General features: G+C 37.0%; 1 protein-coding gene across 2 annotated transcripts in view; it reads right to left on the bottom strand.

Moving 5' to 3' along the window:
• Nucleotides 1-357: 357 nt before the first annotated feature.
• PARP11 (poly(ADP-ribose) polymerase family member 11) overlaps nucleotides 358-18811 on the bottom strand; it is a 42035-nt gene continuing 23581 nt past the window's right edge. Inside the window, exons 3-8 of one of the 2 annotated variants that reach the window (XM_045554566.1) lie at nucleotides 18195-18315; nucleotides 15290-15365; nucleotides 12335-12407; nucleotides 12128-12258; nucleotides 4714-4865; nucleotides 358-3188 (exon numbers count right to left, since the gene is read on the bottom strand). In XM_045554566.1, coding sequence (XP_045410522.1) covers nucleotides 2872-3188; nucleotides 4714-4865; nucleotides 12128-12258; nucleotides 12335-12407; nucleotides 15290-15365; nucleotides 18195-18315 — 870 coding nt within the window. In that variant the 3' untranslated portion in view covers nucleotides 358-2871. The remainder of the gene's footprint in view (nucleotides 3189-4713; nucleotides 4866-12127; nucleotides 12259-12334; nucleotides 12408-15289; nucleotides 15366-18194; nucleotides 18316-18811) is intronic. The other variant, XM_045554568.1, reaches the window with a different exon arrangement.

Raw genomic sequence — 18811 nt, 5'->3', positions numbered from 1 at the left:
GCTTAAAGGCTAAACGGCATGTTTAACTCACTTCAACAGGAATGACTGTAGACACAGTGGGAGCCGCTGGAGGTTGGATGGACTGCCGGAAGCAAGCTCCTGGAGTGAATGCAGACACACCCTCCAGAATTGCTCCCCTGAGCTGCGGAGCACACCAAGAGTAAACAATGCTACAGGTGTGGGGCTTGACCTGCTTGGGGATCTTTCAACAGCAAAGAGTAAATGATTTTCCCAAGAACAAAGACTCTCCCCATCTGAAAGTGGAGTACATTAGAGTTACAGGCAACAAACACCTTAAATGTCCAATAAGATTGAGCTAAAACTTAGGCTTAAATAATGCAAAGTGGAGACGAGACAAAACATAAAAGCAAATTTATGGGATACACAGACAACCAAGAACTGCTACAGAAAGTTTTAATCACCACATGTAAAAACAATACGTTCATATATCAAAAATGGCTCCAAATTCTTTATCATCATCATCAACAGTATAGAAATGAAATGATCAAAACCTTCCTGTTCATAACTGAAGTATTTATGAACTGTTTTTTATAAGCACATTTTTTTTTTTACCCTGTGTGTGGTATCATCAAAGTGAAAAAGACAAGTCACTATCAGCTGGAATTTATTCAATACAGAGTTTGAAAAACCATTTATCATTGTTCTGGAGTGATTCCTGTTCATTCTCCCACCCACACCATGTGATGACAGCAGGAGAAGACAGCAAACGGTGCGGCCAGTCTATCCTATACTGACCACATGGTTCTCCAATGAATCCACTGACCAAAACAAAGAAATAAAATCTTAACATCCACTAACTCTACACTATCATATTTTAAAACATGTATTAAAATCAGTTCTTTCTTATAAAAGGGGAGTTGGCAGTACATGCTCAGACAAAATAATAACAGTACAGTGCTTTCTTCATTGACTACTGCACCACACTCTACATATTTCATATAAACCAACTAGGTGAGTTCAGAGATTGCCTTGAGATAAGATCTGCACATATCTAAAAAAAAAGAACAATAACTCCCAAATGCTATAATAGTTATTCAAGTGCTGAGAGAGGTATGCATGTTAAATTGGAAAAAAAGTCATTTTGAAGGGGGAACTATTTTAACATATTTTGTATGGCAATAACAAACAATAAAAAGATTTTCAAAATCTGAATTCCTAATGTCTCTGACATTGTTTCTAGAGCCATAGTGTGCCACCTCTCGCAAGGCAGCCTAGTGACACTGACTCCAATTATTTCCATGATGATCTCTGCATGTTTTTAAAATGTGCTCTTTCTTACTTTGCACTGCCCAATTACAAATATGCTAGGCTATAATGGAAATCTGAGGATTTATGGCACTTGAAGAATTATCATCCCTAATCCTATTCTATACTCTACTTTTGCCTATTTCTAGATGCCTTCCCAATTCAAATTACTTAAGTGAACAATATAGGCATGGACAGTTACTGGAATTTTTTTTGAGAAGTTAAATTGTGTTCACTAACTCTCAGCCAAAATTGGGTGAAGATAATAGGGAGAGAATTCAGTATTAGAAAGAGTTAGAAAAAGGTTTTCTGGAAAGGCTTGGTACACATGCTCTCTTTCGCAGGTAGAATCATGGAAAAATCAATGCTGGAAATCAATGCACATCTTAACAATCCCATGGGCAACTCCCCATCTGGTATTTGAACTCCTGTACAACATGCCTGCCAAGTTGTTGTCTTGCCTCTACTACAATACCTTTGGGGCAGGAAGCTGTTCCAATACTATTTATTCTTCCTTAGAATAGCAAAACAGATTGAACAGGTAAATAAACTTCCATTAAACATGATTACAAATAATATATAACTTTTTAAGACAGTTAGTAGATTATCAATAGCGACTCCAAAGCATAATTCAGATTTGTCCCAAGCATTGCATGCTTTCTGTAATGATTCAAAATGGAGTGATACAACTTTGCAATGTGAATTTTAGAAATCATTGTTGAATAGCTGTGTGTGTTGTAGGGGAGCAAGTAAAAACAATTTAGAAGTGATCATTGTAGGGATTGCAAAACAAAGCAAAAATAAATGTTTTGAATAATAAAATAAAAGTTTCACTTTGAAGATGCAATAAACACCTTGCACAGCAAGTCTTTGTGTAAGAATTCAAGAGCCCTGGTGGATAAAATGTAGGCTAATTACGGTCCGACGCAACTGTCAATTCAGATTCAGGGGACAGAGAATGACAAGAGCAAGTCTGAGGCTGCTGCCTGCTATCCCAAGGCAACTGGAAGCAGGGCACTCTACCTAGGTTTTTTTCCTTCTGGCTTATTTGACAGCACTGAAATAATTCTTGTTTGTGATTTCTCTCAAAGTGCTCAGACTATTTCAGGGTTTTAAATATTCCCCTGAGAAGACCACCAAAGCAACATGTTGACTAGTAGATAATACTACCAGAATCTAATTTATAAAGGACCAATTCCTCTAAAAGGACACATTATGTCTATATTTCCATTTTTGAACATATATATTAATAAATCTATTTGAACTAAAATCATTTATCCTGAAAACACACATGTAAACTTTAACAATTCTGAATGACCGCATTAGTTGAGACTCAGCTGATTCCATTTTGAATGATATCTTTCACCCCGACGTGATAAAATGGCAATGGCATCAATTTTTAACAAACAAGACTATGAGAAAAGGGCAAAAACAAAACAATGAAAAACCAACCTTAAAGTCAGTATGTCTTTTTATGGAGGCCATTTTTTCTTTCTTATGTTTCAACAGTATCAGATAATTAACATAGTAGCTAGATGATGGGAGAGCAAATCTTCCTGCAAGAAAGAATAAAACTTCCTTGACCACTGAGATTTGGAAGTAAAATCAATGAAAGTCTATCAAATACTCAGGGTAGATTTGGTTGGCATCAAACACCACAAAGATCTTTGGATTCCAGGTATCATCCACACAGCTGTCATATAAATTCACATAGCTCCCGTCTTTGGAAGGAGGTCGCATGTATTTGGAGTCTCCGTTTATGTAATCTCCAATTAGCACTCGAGCAAGAAACATAGATTTATATGTTCTACATAGATGCCGCTGTTGCAAGCTGACACCATGAATTTGGAATGTGTTTCCATGCTTTATGTCATCTTTGCAGAAGCGACTGGAGTAAGCAGCATCTCTAGCAAAATAGGTTCCTTAAACAAAAAGGACCAAAAAAGCCAAGATTACTTCTAAGAATATATTAAAAGCAAGCAAAAACATTCTAATTGTCAGGAGAATAGATGCATGGAATTGTATAATAAAAATAGATATGGAATCTCCTCATCTACAGATCTTTCAGGAAAGAATAGAAATCCATCTGTTCCAGACAGCTGTGGTGCAGACTGCCTGAGGAACGGATTTGCTGATATGGACCAGTCCTCACACTATCCCCTGCCCATGCCAAAATGCAGCTACCAGAGTTCTGTTTTCAAAAGAAATTTTACAAAGAAACCCAATAAATAAAAGTTACAATGGCTCAGTGATAAAAAGTGGCAGGACCTGAGTTTTTGCTGCTTGGGCCTCCTTCCCATTTCTATGTCCTTCCACCACCTCCTCACCCACCCCACGCCCTTAGCCAGCATCCAGCAAACCTCTGAAGAGCACAGTGGAAACTACTGGTCTCCAGAGATTCTTTCATCCCCCTCAAAACCATATTTCTATGATACAGGGTAACAATTCAATAATATTTCTGGAAACAACAGAACCTCATATGCAGGAAAAGACTTCCGAGAGTGTGCAATGCTATTCGTACTAAGCATTCCAGAAGAACAATTTCACTGGCTGACTGCCTGCATATGAAAACTCAATAAAGCAACCGACTCCTCCAAGATGGTAGACATGAGAGATTGACATCATTATGGGAACACTTACTCTAAAAATTTTGGAAATGAATTGCAGAGTCTCATATTCACCCAATATTGATGGGATTTATGTAACACTTTCTGACCTTTACAGTTACATAAGTGGAATGGCTTTTGCAGTAGTTATTTTAAAAATTAATTTACTTTTTCAAAATGCAGTATATCCTGATCTTAAGTGGTAATCAGTTCTCTTGCTGGAGGTAAGATACAAAGTAAGGACCAAAAAAATAAATGTCCAAACCCTAACTTTTTCCCCTCACCTCTCTCCTTACTTTTCTTGAGCAGTGGGTGTAAATAGGAGAATTTAGACTTTCACAACTTTAGAAATAAAGTGAGCTTTTCCCCTCACTGTTCCTTTTTGCTCATTAATATTCTTACCTATCATTTTCTAAAAAACAAAGCAAAACAAAAGCACTAGTACCTGTACCAGTGCACAATGTAGTTATAGTTTATTTTATAATTCTCTATATATTTGCCATAAAGCAGTTTAGTGTAGGCTTATACATGGAAAGGATTTATACATGAAAATTAAATATAATACAAAAATCAGCTAATATGGACATGATGCCCCATCTGGATGCCTGAGACTTGGGTAGCTATTTAATCTGGTAGAAGCATAAGAGTCTTGATTCCATCTTGTAGATGTAAGAAATAACTTTTCTGTGGCTCAGAAACTCTTGGGGTATACCTGGAACCTAGCATAATAACTTTTAATTTAATAATTACCAAACCCCTGAATTATAAAACAATCAATTTTCTCTAAAGAGAAGAAATTCCTTCTTAGGACTCAAACTGAACCTGGAATTCTGATAATTACCTTTTCCAAAGACAGCACCATGTATACCATTTATTCTCCAATCAAAGTTATGAATGCAAATTGCTTCCACAAATTCATTGCTGGTACCATGAAATAGCATTTGTTCATTAATCTGAGGCACACCTCTTTTTTTCTTGAGTTGAGCCTTTTTCCTAAAATCACAATACACGTAGACACAAAAGCACACAAAGAAATGTACCGTAAGTGGCATTTATTAATCTTAATGAGCAAAGTTCAATAGAAAGGGTGAAAAAGAAAATACTTCTTTGTTATAAATCATAAGTAGACAAAGTAGGTCAGGAAAACAAATATTTTCAAATGTTCTTGGACACATAAATCATCTCATCAAAAATTATTACTTAACATTAAGACTTAAGGTTGAAAATTATATCAAAAACTATAGTTATCCCAGAATATGCCCCATCATAGTAAAGGTAACTGCCTAAACCAGCTAAGCTTTACAGATACTTAAAAATGAGACTATAAGCAATTAAATAATTCAAAGTTCACAGAGTCTTTAGAGAATTCCTTAAGCAAAGACTATGTCTTTTTCTTTTTATCCTCAGAGACTAGAAAATGTTGGCTGAATTGAACTGAATTTTGAACTGTATGGCGGGAAGGGGCATTAAGCCATCCAGTTGAACTAACCTGCTTCCCATTGAACAAATCTATTCTAACACATAGAAGGATATTCAATGCAGGACTCATTGTAACAGAAAAAAGCAAAAACAAAAACTGAAAATAGCCTAAAATTCTTTCACAGAGAAATGAATATATAATTATATGTTTTTATATAAATGTTAAAAGTAATGAACTAAGTTTACATGTGTTAACATAGTAAATCTTGAAAAATAATACTGAATGTAAACAGAATGTTGCAAAAAGAGACATATAGCTCAAAATAATACTGTGTATCATACAGGTACACATACACAGGAAGTAAAAATATAAAAGCATCACACCAATCTCAGGAGGAAGGGAGGAGAGAAGTTGGGGACGAGTAAATACTTCACCTATATCTGTGTGAAGAGGAAGAAAATGTGACAAGTATCAAAATGTTAAATCTGATTGGTAGGTACATGTAGTCTGTAAACTACTTGCTGCATTTTCATTTCTGAAATATGTATTTCATAAAACAGATGTTCTAAAAATTGAAAAGAATTCCCCCCCTTACATCTCTGATAGCTATTTAATGCCTGCTTCCACCCATTCTAGGGTCAAATACTCACTGCTTTGCAAGACAGCACAATCTCTTTGTGATCTGCTATAATTGTTGGAAAGTACATCCATCCTAACCCCAAACCAAAATCCGTCTCCTGCAGCTTCTACTGATTGCTGTTAGTTATTCTCTTCTGAACACAGAACAGTTCAAATCACTCTTATACAAAACAACTCTGCAAATCTCCAAAAATAACTATGAACACCTACCTAGGTTTTCTTTGCTAGGTTAAATATGCAGCATTCCCTCAACTACTCCTGACACAGCATAGTTTCCAGGCCTTTCTCTATCCTGGACAATCTTTAATTAACAAGAATCTGCTGGATACCTTCTACTTGATAAATGTTGGTAAGAAATAGAAACAGAGTCCAGATATCATCAGACAGCACTGAGTTCACCAGCACCACCGAATTCGTTTCGGTAGCAAGGGCATCAGACTGCTTACATAAATAAGTAAGTAGTCAGTTAAAACTCCTAGGACTTCTTCATACCAGCCCTCCTTTAGCTTGCTATGTATGTACAACTGATTTATAAACCAAATGCAGATTTATTTCAGTTATGCCTTACTTGATACAGTAAATTAAAAAGTAAAAATTAAATAACAAAGTAAAATATCCATATCTCAGAATGATAGATTTTATAAAGGACATGGAGCTTGGTGAAATGTGGAGGAATGGATACTTGCATTTAAGTGATGACAGAAATGAAAATGTGCTTGGTCTTTCTCAAGAGTCATCTGGCAATATGTATCAAAATTTAAATGTCTATGCTTTGGTCTGTTGACTACAGTCTTTTCATACCCTTAGTATGACATTAGAAGACTGTGTATTAAGCAAATATTTACTTCACAAAAAGCCAGCTGTTTTCACTAAGAGCAAATTCCACCAACTTTCTTTTTTAGAACTTTATGTACTGTCTCACTTTTTAAAAATTATGTACATTTGTCCCTTTTATAACTAAGAAAAAAAAAGCTTTTGTAAAAAAAAAAAAAAGATAAAATTTGTTTTGACCCATTGTTTCAATCTCCCAAGGTCTTTCTGACTCTTGATTCACTCACACAACAAACAAGCTACCCCTTCTAGTTTTAAATCTCTTACAAGTGTGATAAGCAAGGCTTCCACGTTTTAATCCAAGTCCCTGATAAAAATATTGAAGGACTCAAAAAGAAAGCATGCATGTCATTCAAGTTACTCTTTGCATAAGAACTTTAACTATTAGATTTTCTCTTTTTACTATTACCTGGCATACATTTCTCCATCTTGTCTCCATAAGTAACTTTCTCAACCACTTTATAGGAACCAAGTTAGACTGCTTAGAGGCCTTACCCATCCATCTACCACCATGGTGATCCTACTGGTTAGTTTGGCATTAGTGAATCCTTACTTGTTTTTTTGAAGTAAACATTTGTTTAATATACAATGTCAAGCTCCATGGTCTGTAAAGACTAGAATCCACTATACTCTAAAAAGTCAGGATATTCACTTATCACTACTTTTCCGGCACACATTAGAATGGATCTTGGTTTGAAAATTCACTGGAGTCTCTCTTAGATATTAAAAATGAACTGTGGATTAAAGAGCCTGGAGCATGAATGTCGGCAGGCATTGAAAACACTGCAGGGTTACTGGATTGGACAGAGCATATATACCAGCTGAAGGAAGAGCAGGGTGAGGTGATTAAAATTTTACATCCCCACAGCACAATTTATTCTAGTGCCCACAACTAAGGCACTCATGAAATGTGGACACTCACAGACTATGACCTTGGTGTTCCAGAAAAGCGCTAAAGTTGAGTTCCAGGGCCTCTTGAACTTCAGTTAAACCTGCAAGGAAAGTAACAGGACTACACTAAGTTCTTCACAACCCTGCCCACCTTTGCCCAAACCCACATTCATTTCTGAACTTACTGAAAGTACTGTGGCACCCTTTCTCAAAGATGTCTCAAAATTATCCACACTCTTAGGAATTAGAGTGCCAAAAGGCCTAAATTGTATATGCCATGTGCCCTGCACTGGAGCAGGAATATCTTCATGCTCTGAATTAAAATAAGTTTGCTTAGGTTTAGAGCAGTAGTCTTTCATCCTGGCTGAACATCAGAATCACTTGAAGAATTTTTTAAAGATAAAAATGTCAGAACCCAGAGGTTTTGATTCAGTAGGTCTGGGATGGGTGATAGGTATCTCTACTTGTTGATGAGCTCCAGGTGATTCTGACATGCAGCCAGGTTTGAGAATCTCTGATCTAAGTCCAAATTCTGAACGAGTTAGCAGCTTTCACTGTTGCTGGCTACCCTATTCTTTCCAACCCTGGATCAATCCAACCATCTCCCCTATCCGCTCTGACATTTGTACTGCGAGAGAAAATCATACAGTATCCCCCTGGTTCCCACTAGAAATTCACACACTCTAACAGCTAAACCCTCAGCGCTGATGGAAACCCTATGGTTCCCAAGTTCTCAGCCTTTTCCCACAGTGGCCCTTTCATATCTCCTCTTTCCCCTTGTCTTTCTCTCTTATCTACAGCTCTCTAACATTTCATTCTCTGTGGGTGACCATACTTCTTATTTCACCAAGGAAATGGAAGGTATTGGGAAGGAACTCCCAAACCTAACTCCCCTCCTCATCCCCTCCCTCTACTTATCTGTAAACTTACTGACATGTGTTTTCAGAATTGCATCCCATCATACTTCTTCAGAAGCTATAATCCATCAATTACTCTTTCTCTCTTTCTCCAGTCTTTTAAATTCTCCTTCTCTATAGGTTCTTCCCCATTATAATACAACAGCCAGGTCTCTCCCATCATTAAATTCAAAAAACATTAACAAAACAAAATGAAAGCACACTCCCCAACCCCACATTGCCTATCTTCTCGCATCTTTCATTCTCTTTACTGCCAAGCCTCTTGAAAGAGTCGTTGACATTTGCTGTATACACAATATAGCGTCTACCAACATTGCTTGCATCAAGTTACCTTCTTACTGCAAAATCCAAAGGACACTCTCAGTATTTACCTTACTTTACATCTCATCAGTAAGTGATCCTGCAGATGACACCTACTTGCATAAACCACTTTTCTCCTTCAGTTTCTGTGACTACACACCCTACCGCTTTCCTCCACTTTCTGTGGTTGTTACCTCTGTTTCCTCCTTGGGTTTTCTCTTCCTCTGTTAATCCCTTCCAGGATTGATTCTTTGCCCTCTTCTTTTCTTGATCTACATAGACTCCCTGGTCATCTTATTTATCCCTATAGTTTCTATTGCCCCACATTTTTTAACAACTCCAAAAGACCACTCTTCTGAGCTCCCAACCCACGTATTAGCTGCTATATGTCAACTACTCCTCCCTCTCCACCATCCCTAAACCTGTCTCTACACATATTCCCTTCATCAATTAAAGCAAACAAGCCAGAAACTTGGGAGTTATCCTTCCCATCTCTCTAACCCACCCCATAGCATACATTAAATTAAACACCACGCCCTATCATTCTACAACCTTAGTATCTCAAAACTGTCCTCTTTGCTCCAACACAGCAGATACCACTTTGTTCAGGCCACCCAATGTGTCTCAGTCTAATTACTGAAACAATTTCCTAATCTAGTCTCCCTGCTTCAAACTGTGATCCCATTAAATCAGGGTGTTTCAACCTTGGCACTAATTATATTCTGAGCTGGATAATTCTTTGTTGTAGGAGGCTGTCTTGTGCATTGCAGGATGTTTAGCATCCTTGACTTCTATCCAGTAGATGCCAGTAGCACCCCCGCCCCAACATGACAATCTAAAATGACCCCAGTAATTACCAAATGTCCCCTGGTGGGTAAAATCACTCCCAGTTGAGAACCACTGCTTTAACTCCCTTTTCCACAGTACAGTCTGATGAATTATTTTTCTAAAATGCAAACAAATCCACAACTATCTTGCTTAAAGTCCTACAATGGCTTTCTACTGTCCCAGGGAAAAAATCCAACCCCCTTAGTTCAGCTTATAAGGCTCCGCATGGCCTGGCCCCTGCTAACTCTGTCTTCCACTCTGGATCAATCCAACTCAGCTAAGGCTACTGAGGAAAATCACATGCCCACCCCAGTGGTGCTGCTATGAAATCCTGTGTGCTATGCCTCTTGACTATGATTCTAGTCTCTTCTTTCACCATTCATCCTGATTTCTGTTCCATTAGCAATTCTTTCAATTTTCTATGTTCCCTCTTGTGTTCAAACTTTGGCTCACATTGCTCCTGATGGTTGTGATGCCCTTCCCCCATTCTGCTTGTGTCTAGTTTAAATGACGCCTACTTCAGGAAGTGCTCCCCGACAGTCCCCCTCCACCACACACACCCTGCTTCTGTGGGCAGGGGTGGATGATTACCCTCACCATGTGCTGTGCTCACCCTGTATGTCAGTGTTGCAATGGCCTGGCTCCTTGTCTAAGCCGTGGGCCTGTACACCGTTATATCCTAAGTGCCTAGAATCGTGCCTGTCACAAAGCAGGTGTGAAAATATATTTGTTGGAAGAAGGAGGGAAAGTAAGAGAGGCCTGGGCAACGTGAAAACTGATGCCAGATGGACTCACGTGGGCCTGACTACCTATACGGTGACTCATAGGTTATGTGACAATGAGATCAACTAAGTTATTTTAGTTCTTCAGAGAGATGTCAAAATGACAGGTTGCCCTTACAATGAGACTCAGTACATTGTACTGTCATGACAGGTGGCAGGTTCATTTACCATCACAGATTTCTACAGGCTGACATTACATAAAAATCATGAAGGACATCACCAAACTGTTTCCACTGAATTTCTTAGTATAAAATGTTGTGGAGATTCACTGGTACATTTTCACCACTAGGATTTAACTGAGGACTCAAATTATGAGGGAGACAAATATGAACTTCAGTTCAGGGCCTGATTAAGAATAATGAATTAAGTTTTCATCAGATTATTTTAGGAAAACATACTTTATTCACAGAGAGAATAAAATCAAGGGGGACAGAGGCTTCTATTTTCTTCTATAAGAGAATCACCTAAACAAGAGCTAAATAAAATCTTTTAAAGTCAGTTAAACTTAGTTATTGTCAGGAACAAAAGTTGGTTTGGTCCACAGACTCAAGACTGTAAAGAATCCAAGCTCAAAACCCCTAATTCTGCCATAAACTATTCTGATACTAAAAGCTGGAATATGCTCAGGCCATATTAACTAGTCAGTTACAACCATGAAAGAATTCCACATACCACTACCAAACAAACAAAAGTCAGCCTATTTCTCAAGTATATATATAGTATATAACAAAATGAGTTATGATCTGGGATTTGCTTTAGAATACTTTAGCAACAACAATAAATAACAAGAAAGGAGATACTTTATGTGTGGTAAACCTTGATAAATGTTGAAACAGGATGATGGGTCCCTGGAGTTCATGATAGTAGAATGATATACTAATAATCTCTATTTTTGTATCTATTTGAAATTTTTCTGAATTTAATTCTGAAAATTATAGTCAGCTTATATGAAAAGTATCAGAAATCAAATCTCACACACAGATAGATATTAATTAAAAATATTTCAGAGAACCACTTACTTTAAGTAATATTTGTTATAAAAAATACAGCACGATAGGTTAATGTGGACAATAAATTTTTCTGTAATGGACTTTATTTTTAGGTTAAGTGCACACTGAGCAATCTAATGGGTTGTTTCCAACCTAAATCTAATAATAAATAGGGATTTTAAATCTACAACATAAACCTTGGGCTAGGCAGGAAATTTGAAGGTATGTTTTAAAGTGTTCTTTAAAATAAAACAAACAAATGGCTATGGGCAAGATAGTACAACTGTTAAAAGAAAAAACTTCAACAAAGTTTTCAAAAACTGATAATAAAAGCCTGAGGCAATGAGGTCATATCAACAGAACTAAATAGCTCCCAAGATTCCCCTGTAATGACGATTTTAGCCAAGATGCACAGCCTTAAACCTTCAAAGGAGAGAGCTTCTCACATTACAGTGCTGCAAGCAAACCGTACAGAGCATTTTGCTTCCACTCCTTGAGAATGTGGAAGAGTGCTGAGAGACCAGGTCAAAATACAGCAGTAGAAAAACATAGCACGTCTGCACCACTGAAAATTCATACAATTTAACATATGTGCTTAACTCCAAGACTATAAAAGTGTTAGAGATAAGGAGAAGGTTTAGATTAGAAATCATCTCACCTGCAGAAGAACTCCCACAAGTCTAGGTTTTGAATTCTCTGAATTCTTTTAATTCGGTTGCGATCCATTGTTTTCCCAAAGAGACTAGCAACTTCATTATATTCATGTGTTTGATTTTGCAGAGGAATGAGCTGGAAAAATAAGTTTGCATAGCTTTACTGGGGTCCTTTCCAATTTCTTCCACAGTACAGTGAGTTCTGCTCTTACCTGATAAGGTACTTCAGAATTCACATTCTCCCAGTGTGGTGGCATAGGGATAGCCTCATTTTCACAGATATAACTTTAAACAGCAAAAGACAAAACAAAATATTAGAAGCTGATTATAATTATTGACAGTGAGGCAGCCTTTTCTCCAAAACTGAATTTTCCTATTCAGAGTATTGTGTGACAAAGGCACTTAAGTGTAGCCTTTGGTTTCTTTATTTAAAATTTTTTGAATGTCTATGGTGTGCTACTTTTTAGGTGCTGAATAGTGAACTTTGATGGAAAATATCCAACCCTACATATTATCAATTTCAAAATGTTTAGCTGTGTTTTCTTTTTATGAAATTCCCAAAATTTCTTTAAAATATCAGGAAGACTTTAGGTAAAGATTTTCTTCTGCCTATTGAATAAATTGAAACTTCTCAGCCATTCATTGTGTGTTCTCCAAGATCTAACCCAAACCTAAACCTTTCTCTGTTTATTGCACACTATTCTCTCACACAGTCCACATTAATTCACTTAGTGCAGTCAGTCTGCACATCTTTTAAAAACTATCAAACATGTTCAAGCCACTGGATGAGAACACAGAAAAAGACAGTGATGTTGCGGGGGTTTAATAGCAAAAGGCCAAAACTGACACACCAGTTGTCCCTGATGATGGGAGGTTACTGGAAGAAATTAATAAATTTTAAACCTATCTTTAGTTTACCTTTTTAAAACTCATTTTAATTTTTGAAAAAAACCAAAACATACAATTAAAAAATTATTATGTATAAAGAAGAAAGCAGTGAGAAGTTTTCCTCCCACTCTAGTCCTTGTTCTGTGCAATTCTCACTTCTTGCCCCACATCTAGGTAATCATTGCTTTTAGTCTCTGGGGTATTCTTTCAGAACTTCTTGAGGTTCATATAAGCCAAGTTTTTTCCCCTACACATGAAGCATACGTTTGTTTTTTTTTTTTGCACCTGTTTTTTATTTCACTTAATAGATTCTTAGCATCTTTCTGTATCAGTACATAAAGATTATCTTCATTTCTAGTGCCTACAAGACAGCCTGGCACATGACAGACATTCAATAATTACTGGCTGGCTGAATGAGCACGTTCTGTTTTACAGATGCATAGGATTCCACTGTATAGATATACCATAATTATTTAACCAGTCCCTTATTGATGATATTTAACTTGTTTTCAACTTTTTGCTACTGTATTAAGTATGCTGCAAAGGAAGTTTTCCATCTGTCCTTTTACATTTCCACTAGTCTATCTGTAAAATAACATCTTTGAAATGGAATTTCTGGGTCAAAGGATATATTTATTCACAAGTTTTACAGATGCTACTCTAAGCCATCCTTGAAGGATATACTTACTGATATTCTCATCAGCAATGTAAAGAATGCCTATTTCCCAACATAGTAAAATTTAGTCTGGTATTAATTTGTATTTCTTACTATGAGTGAGGTTTTATGAACTGTTCAAATTCTTTGTCCATGTTGGTCTTCTACTGAGAGAGTCCTAGAAGTACTTCATATACTACAGAGGTTAGCCCTTCAACTGTAATAAAAATGAACAAAAATATTTTCCCAATTTTTTTCTCACTTTTCCTAAAATACCTTTTAGCTATGAAAACAATTTTTTTTTAATTTTTATGTAGCCCATAGCCTTAATTAACTCCTTGCCAATAGGAAGCACGTACTGTTTGCTTTGCATGTAATAAATGCTTAATATATTCTCACAATAAATATTTCTGTATCAGCACCTACTGACCTTAATCACTTCCCTGTATCCTACCTATTCCTCTTTTATTATTATCTTGCTTATTTGTCCTCTATTCTGTTTGGTCCTCTCCTTGTCCTGTCTTAGTTTTGTGGTTTGTACAGTGTGTGACAGAACAAAGTGCTTCTTTACAATAACATTTTCCATTATTATGTCTCATTTTTCTCCCAGATTACATACTCTTTGAAGATAAGTAATTCCTTTATTATATTCCTTGTGCTGGAGACTGTGAATACGATGTAGCTGGTAAAGAGACAATATTCTCTGTATCACAGAGAAGTACTGGGTCATTCATTATGTAGGTACTTGGATAACTTTTAAATCATGATGCTAAAATAGAAACCAAATGACTTGAGAAACAAACTGATGGAAACTTAAAATATTTCTTTCTTTACTCTAATCCTTTCAAAAAATCTCCTTGGAAAAAGTATTCCCTACAATTCACATGCTACAATTGTTTTTTTCAGTTTCATTTTAAATTCTTTGAACAGAAGGAATTTCAGTATTTGCTTAAGGAATCATTCCAGAAAATAGGATACATGCTCTAAAATTTTTTCCTTCAATTCTAGTCACATGAATAACAAATATTTATTGTCTTCTGATGTTTATATCTCTTTTTTCAGACCATATATGGCCAAAAAGAGCAAAAAGAAAATCTGCAACCCAGATCCCGTACAGGGAGCTGTACTGTCGTCCCATTGTGCTCCCATCCCCCTCAGGTCTCCTTTTGTCACTATAGATTTGAAATTACTTCTAGGAGTTGACCAATGGGGATCAGGGAGGTGGAGACAAAGTGGGTAATTACCTGGGATTAACGGCCCAAATAACTACGGTTCTGCAAGAGTATTTCCAAGTTAGCAATTCAAATTTACCTCAGTGAGTTATTTTAGGGGTTTGAAGCAGAGTCCATAAAGCATTTTGTAACTACCATGCAAACTGTTCTAAATAACTAAAAAATGTAAATATACAAGGAGAAAGGAGAAGAGTAACACGAAAGGAAGCACTTACAGAAAATAATAATGTTGCTGTTTTGTCAACACATGAGATATTTGGTATTTAAAAGATCAATATTAAGATCATTAAATGACCTACCAAAACATTTCATTTCTATCTGTTTTTCTGTTAAATAGTTAAGAGAAAGAAGAAGAAAACCCCACCCTTTCACCTGTATTATCTTTACGATACCTGAAAGCACTGATAGAAAAGGGGGCTCTTTTTATTAAGCGTTGCTTTCCAGTGGTGAGATTCATTTGCTTCATTTCTGTATACAAAGACAAGATATGAGATTAGTCAGAGAAATATACTGTGCTATAAAGTGTCATGACGATTAGTAGCCACACTACATGAGGATCAGGAATCGTGGTGCTTTGGGAGCAACTGGCATGCGTAGTGTGCTATGGGCACTTTCGCATACAACTGTGAACCATGTTATGAAGGTGCTATACTCAGGGGACCACAGCTTCACTGTGTGATAATCTAAGCTTGCACCTAAAGATGCTAATTCATTCACTGCTCAGTGTGCAGGGTCTATTCCTTTCTGCGTCACCCTTAGGTTAAACCAACACTAAAACAGAGGAGTTCCAAACTTAGCAAGGTTAAGAGTACTAGAAAGAGAGAAATTATACCACTAATTCTTTCGGTTGGTTTATTAAGTGGAAAAATGTGCTTTGATTTCCCCAAAAGCTTTGGAAACGACAAAGGAGATACATTACCATTATACAACTTGCACAATTGACAGAATTTCAAAGATTTGTATATTTCTTGCCTTTTCTTTAAATTTGTATGCCTAAACCAAAAAAAAAATAGAAAACCTGGATAGACCCAATACACGCTCATATAAAATAAGATTATAGTGATAAAAGACTAACTAAAGGTATGTATCATTTCTTTCTTTCATCTGTGCCTCAGCCATGGCAATATTTACCAGGTCTACTTCTTCATTCCCAAAAAGTTAAGAAGTGAGTCATAATGTAGGATATTAGCCAGTTTATCTTGCCTAACCGACATCAATCCATTCCAGTGGTTCACCCACCCAGGCCAATGTTAGTATAAAGTGTGTTCTGCCCTTTCTGTATTCTCCCAGATGCTACACACACTGGCATTGCCACTGTTCAGGGAAAAAGCAGATCATCTCAACACATGGCAAGACCTGAGATGCCATCTTCTCGAACCATCTCATTTGGAGTTTACTTTTCACCATCTTTACGAAGAGAACCTGCCTAGTGGCAGGATGGCTGGGGCTGGTAACTTTGCAAATTGTTCATGTGAAATGCTACTACTGCTCCTTTGAAACAAGATCATCATATAGAGGGTTGGGAAACATGAATTATTAGTATATGTGACTACTATTCTTTGATAAAGATATTTTCTAACAAACTGCATTTTCTGACAGGAAGCTTCCAAAAAGTATAGTTTACTAAAAAGTATTCTTTCAGAAACATGTGGCTTGCTGATTATCTACCAAGTGCATTGAAAAACTTCATCCTCTACGTTTGTGGTCCCCAACCCCTGGGTTGCAGACCGGTATTGGTCTGTGGCCTGTTAGGAACTGGGCCGCACAACAGGAGGTGAGCAGTAGGCGAGTGAGTGAAGCTTCATCTGTATTTACAGCCACTCACATCACTGCATAAGCTCCCCTTCCTGTCAGATCAGCAGCAGCATTAGAGTTTCATAAGAACGCAAACCCTACTGTAAAGTGCACATGCGAGGGATCTAGGTTGTGCGTTCCTTGTGAGAATCTAATGCCTGATGGTCTGAGGTGGAGCTGAGGTGGTGATGCTAGCACTGGGGAGCAGCTGCAAATACAGATAATCATTAGGAGACAGGTTTGACTGCACAATAAATGTAATATACTTGAACCATCCCAAAACCATTCCCCAGTCTGTGGAAAAATTATCTTCCGTGAAACTGGTCCCTGATGCTAAAAAGGTTGGGGACCACTGCTCTGTGTGAAGCCTGATGTCTGGTTCTGTTTCAGTATTGCTTTAAAATTGGCACCTGTACAGAAGACTAAAAATGTCTATCGGACACGTTCTGCCTAGACTGTAGCAGAAGGATAAATGTCAGGACCCTCTTAAAGGTAGCTTATTTGCTTAATATCATTTAAAAAAAGGTATGGTTAGTCAGGAGTAAGGATCTAGTGGTTTTAACTCTTGATAATAAAAGAGGGGCAGAAAAACAACTTCAGTGAGACAATAAACATTACATATTTGGTTGCAACAACCCCCTACTGGGACAAACCCCCTTTACCACTTCTGGGCCTTGGTTCATCCAAGGGAATTTCCTAAGGTTTCACCACCTTACTCAACCACAACCCACTACTAACACTGTCATAAAGACATTACTCACAGAAATCAGGAAAGAACAGCTAAAGGACTAACCTGTGTAGCAACCAAATGTACTTTTATTAAGAAAGCTTCCCACCCAGGTTTTATTTTCCTCTAAGCAATAAACTGCTGATGTTAGCACCTTGAAACCTGAGGGGATGAATCCAACATGTTGTTCATGGGATACCTAAAAACATGTCCCTACATCACAGATGAAATCCAAAGTGGGGCTGATTTCTAAATTATTAATAGATGACCAATCTGTGAAGGAGTCAATGAAATCAGAAAATGGCATAGGCAATGTCCATTAAGGAAAGAGTTTTCTGACAAAGACACCAAGAGAAAGGCCATTCAGCTAAACTTTGGTCTCGAAACTATCACCAGCTACCTATGACTTTCTCACTTAACATCTCAGTTTGATCCTTAAAATAAAAAGGTTCCTACCTATTTCAAAAGACTGATGGGATGAACACAATTGCTAAAAAGTGTTTTGTGCTCTTTAGAAGATAAGTATTACATGAACTCAAAATATGTGACAATCTTCACATACATTAATATATATAAACATATAAACATGCCTTTATAAAAGGCAATGTTGCTCAAGATGATTTTAAACCCTGAATTTTTACAGAGGTATTTTTGTGTATAACAAAGAGGATTTACTTCACTGTTTGCAAATGTATCAACTAATCCTGATCTTCAGAGCTATAGATTTTATCATATCAATATACTAAAACACACAACTATTAGGGAAAAAAACATACCTGCAAAGTCTATCTTGTAGCTGAATTTGGAAGTAGTAAAAGAAATGGAGCCACAAGGGTTTGTTTTGAAGCTTTTTTCGATATCTTCACTGCTAACTGAACACTGAATGTTGGTATCCGGCTTTAAGACAAACCAGAAAGTGTCATTTACCAGCTGTTCACATTAATGACTTGGCCACAGAGGTGCTACTGTGGTCACAGCTACAGGGAATGGAGGGACAAGGGAAACTTACTAATCACCTGTTCTACTTCCCAACACACAGGGAGGATCACAACTAAGCCAGCATATTAAAAATGGTTTAAGGATTCCAGTGAAGAAACAACTGGTCATGGTCCCCTTCAGCAACTGGTTATAGTCCCTTTTTCCAGATTATTACAATTTTTACAAATTATTCCAATAATTGCACTTTCTAAGTGGCTCAAAGGAAATCTTCTTTAAACAGCTTGGTAAAGTTAAAAAAAAAAAAAAAAAGACTGCAGGTTTTTGAGTAAGGGTTCAAATCTCAGCTTAACTAGCTGTGTGACCCTGGGCAAATTATGTTAACTTTTCTGAGTTTCACTTTCTTTGACTTTAAAACAGAGTGTTAACATCTGCTTCAGAGTGATTGTGAGGGTAA

Source organism: Lemur catta, chromosome 6 (assembly GCF_020740605.2).
Source record: "Lemur catta isolate mLemCat1 chromosome 6, mLemCat1.pri, whole genome shotgun sequence".
NCBI classification, from domain to species: domain Eukaryota; kingdom Metazoa; phylum Chordata; class Mammalia; order Primates; family Lemuridae; genus Lemur; species Lemur catta.
Note: the sequence above shows the minus strand (reverse complement) of the source record. Positions and strands in the feature narration are given on the sequence as shown.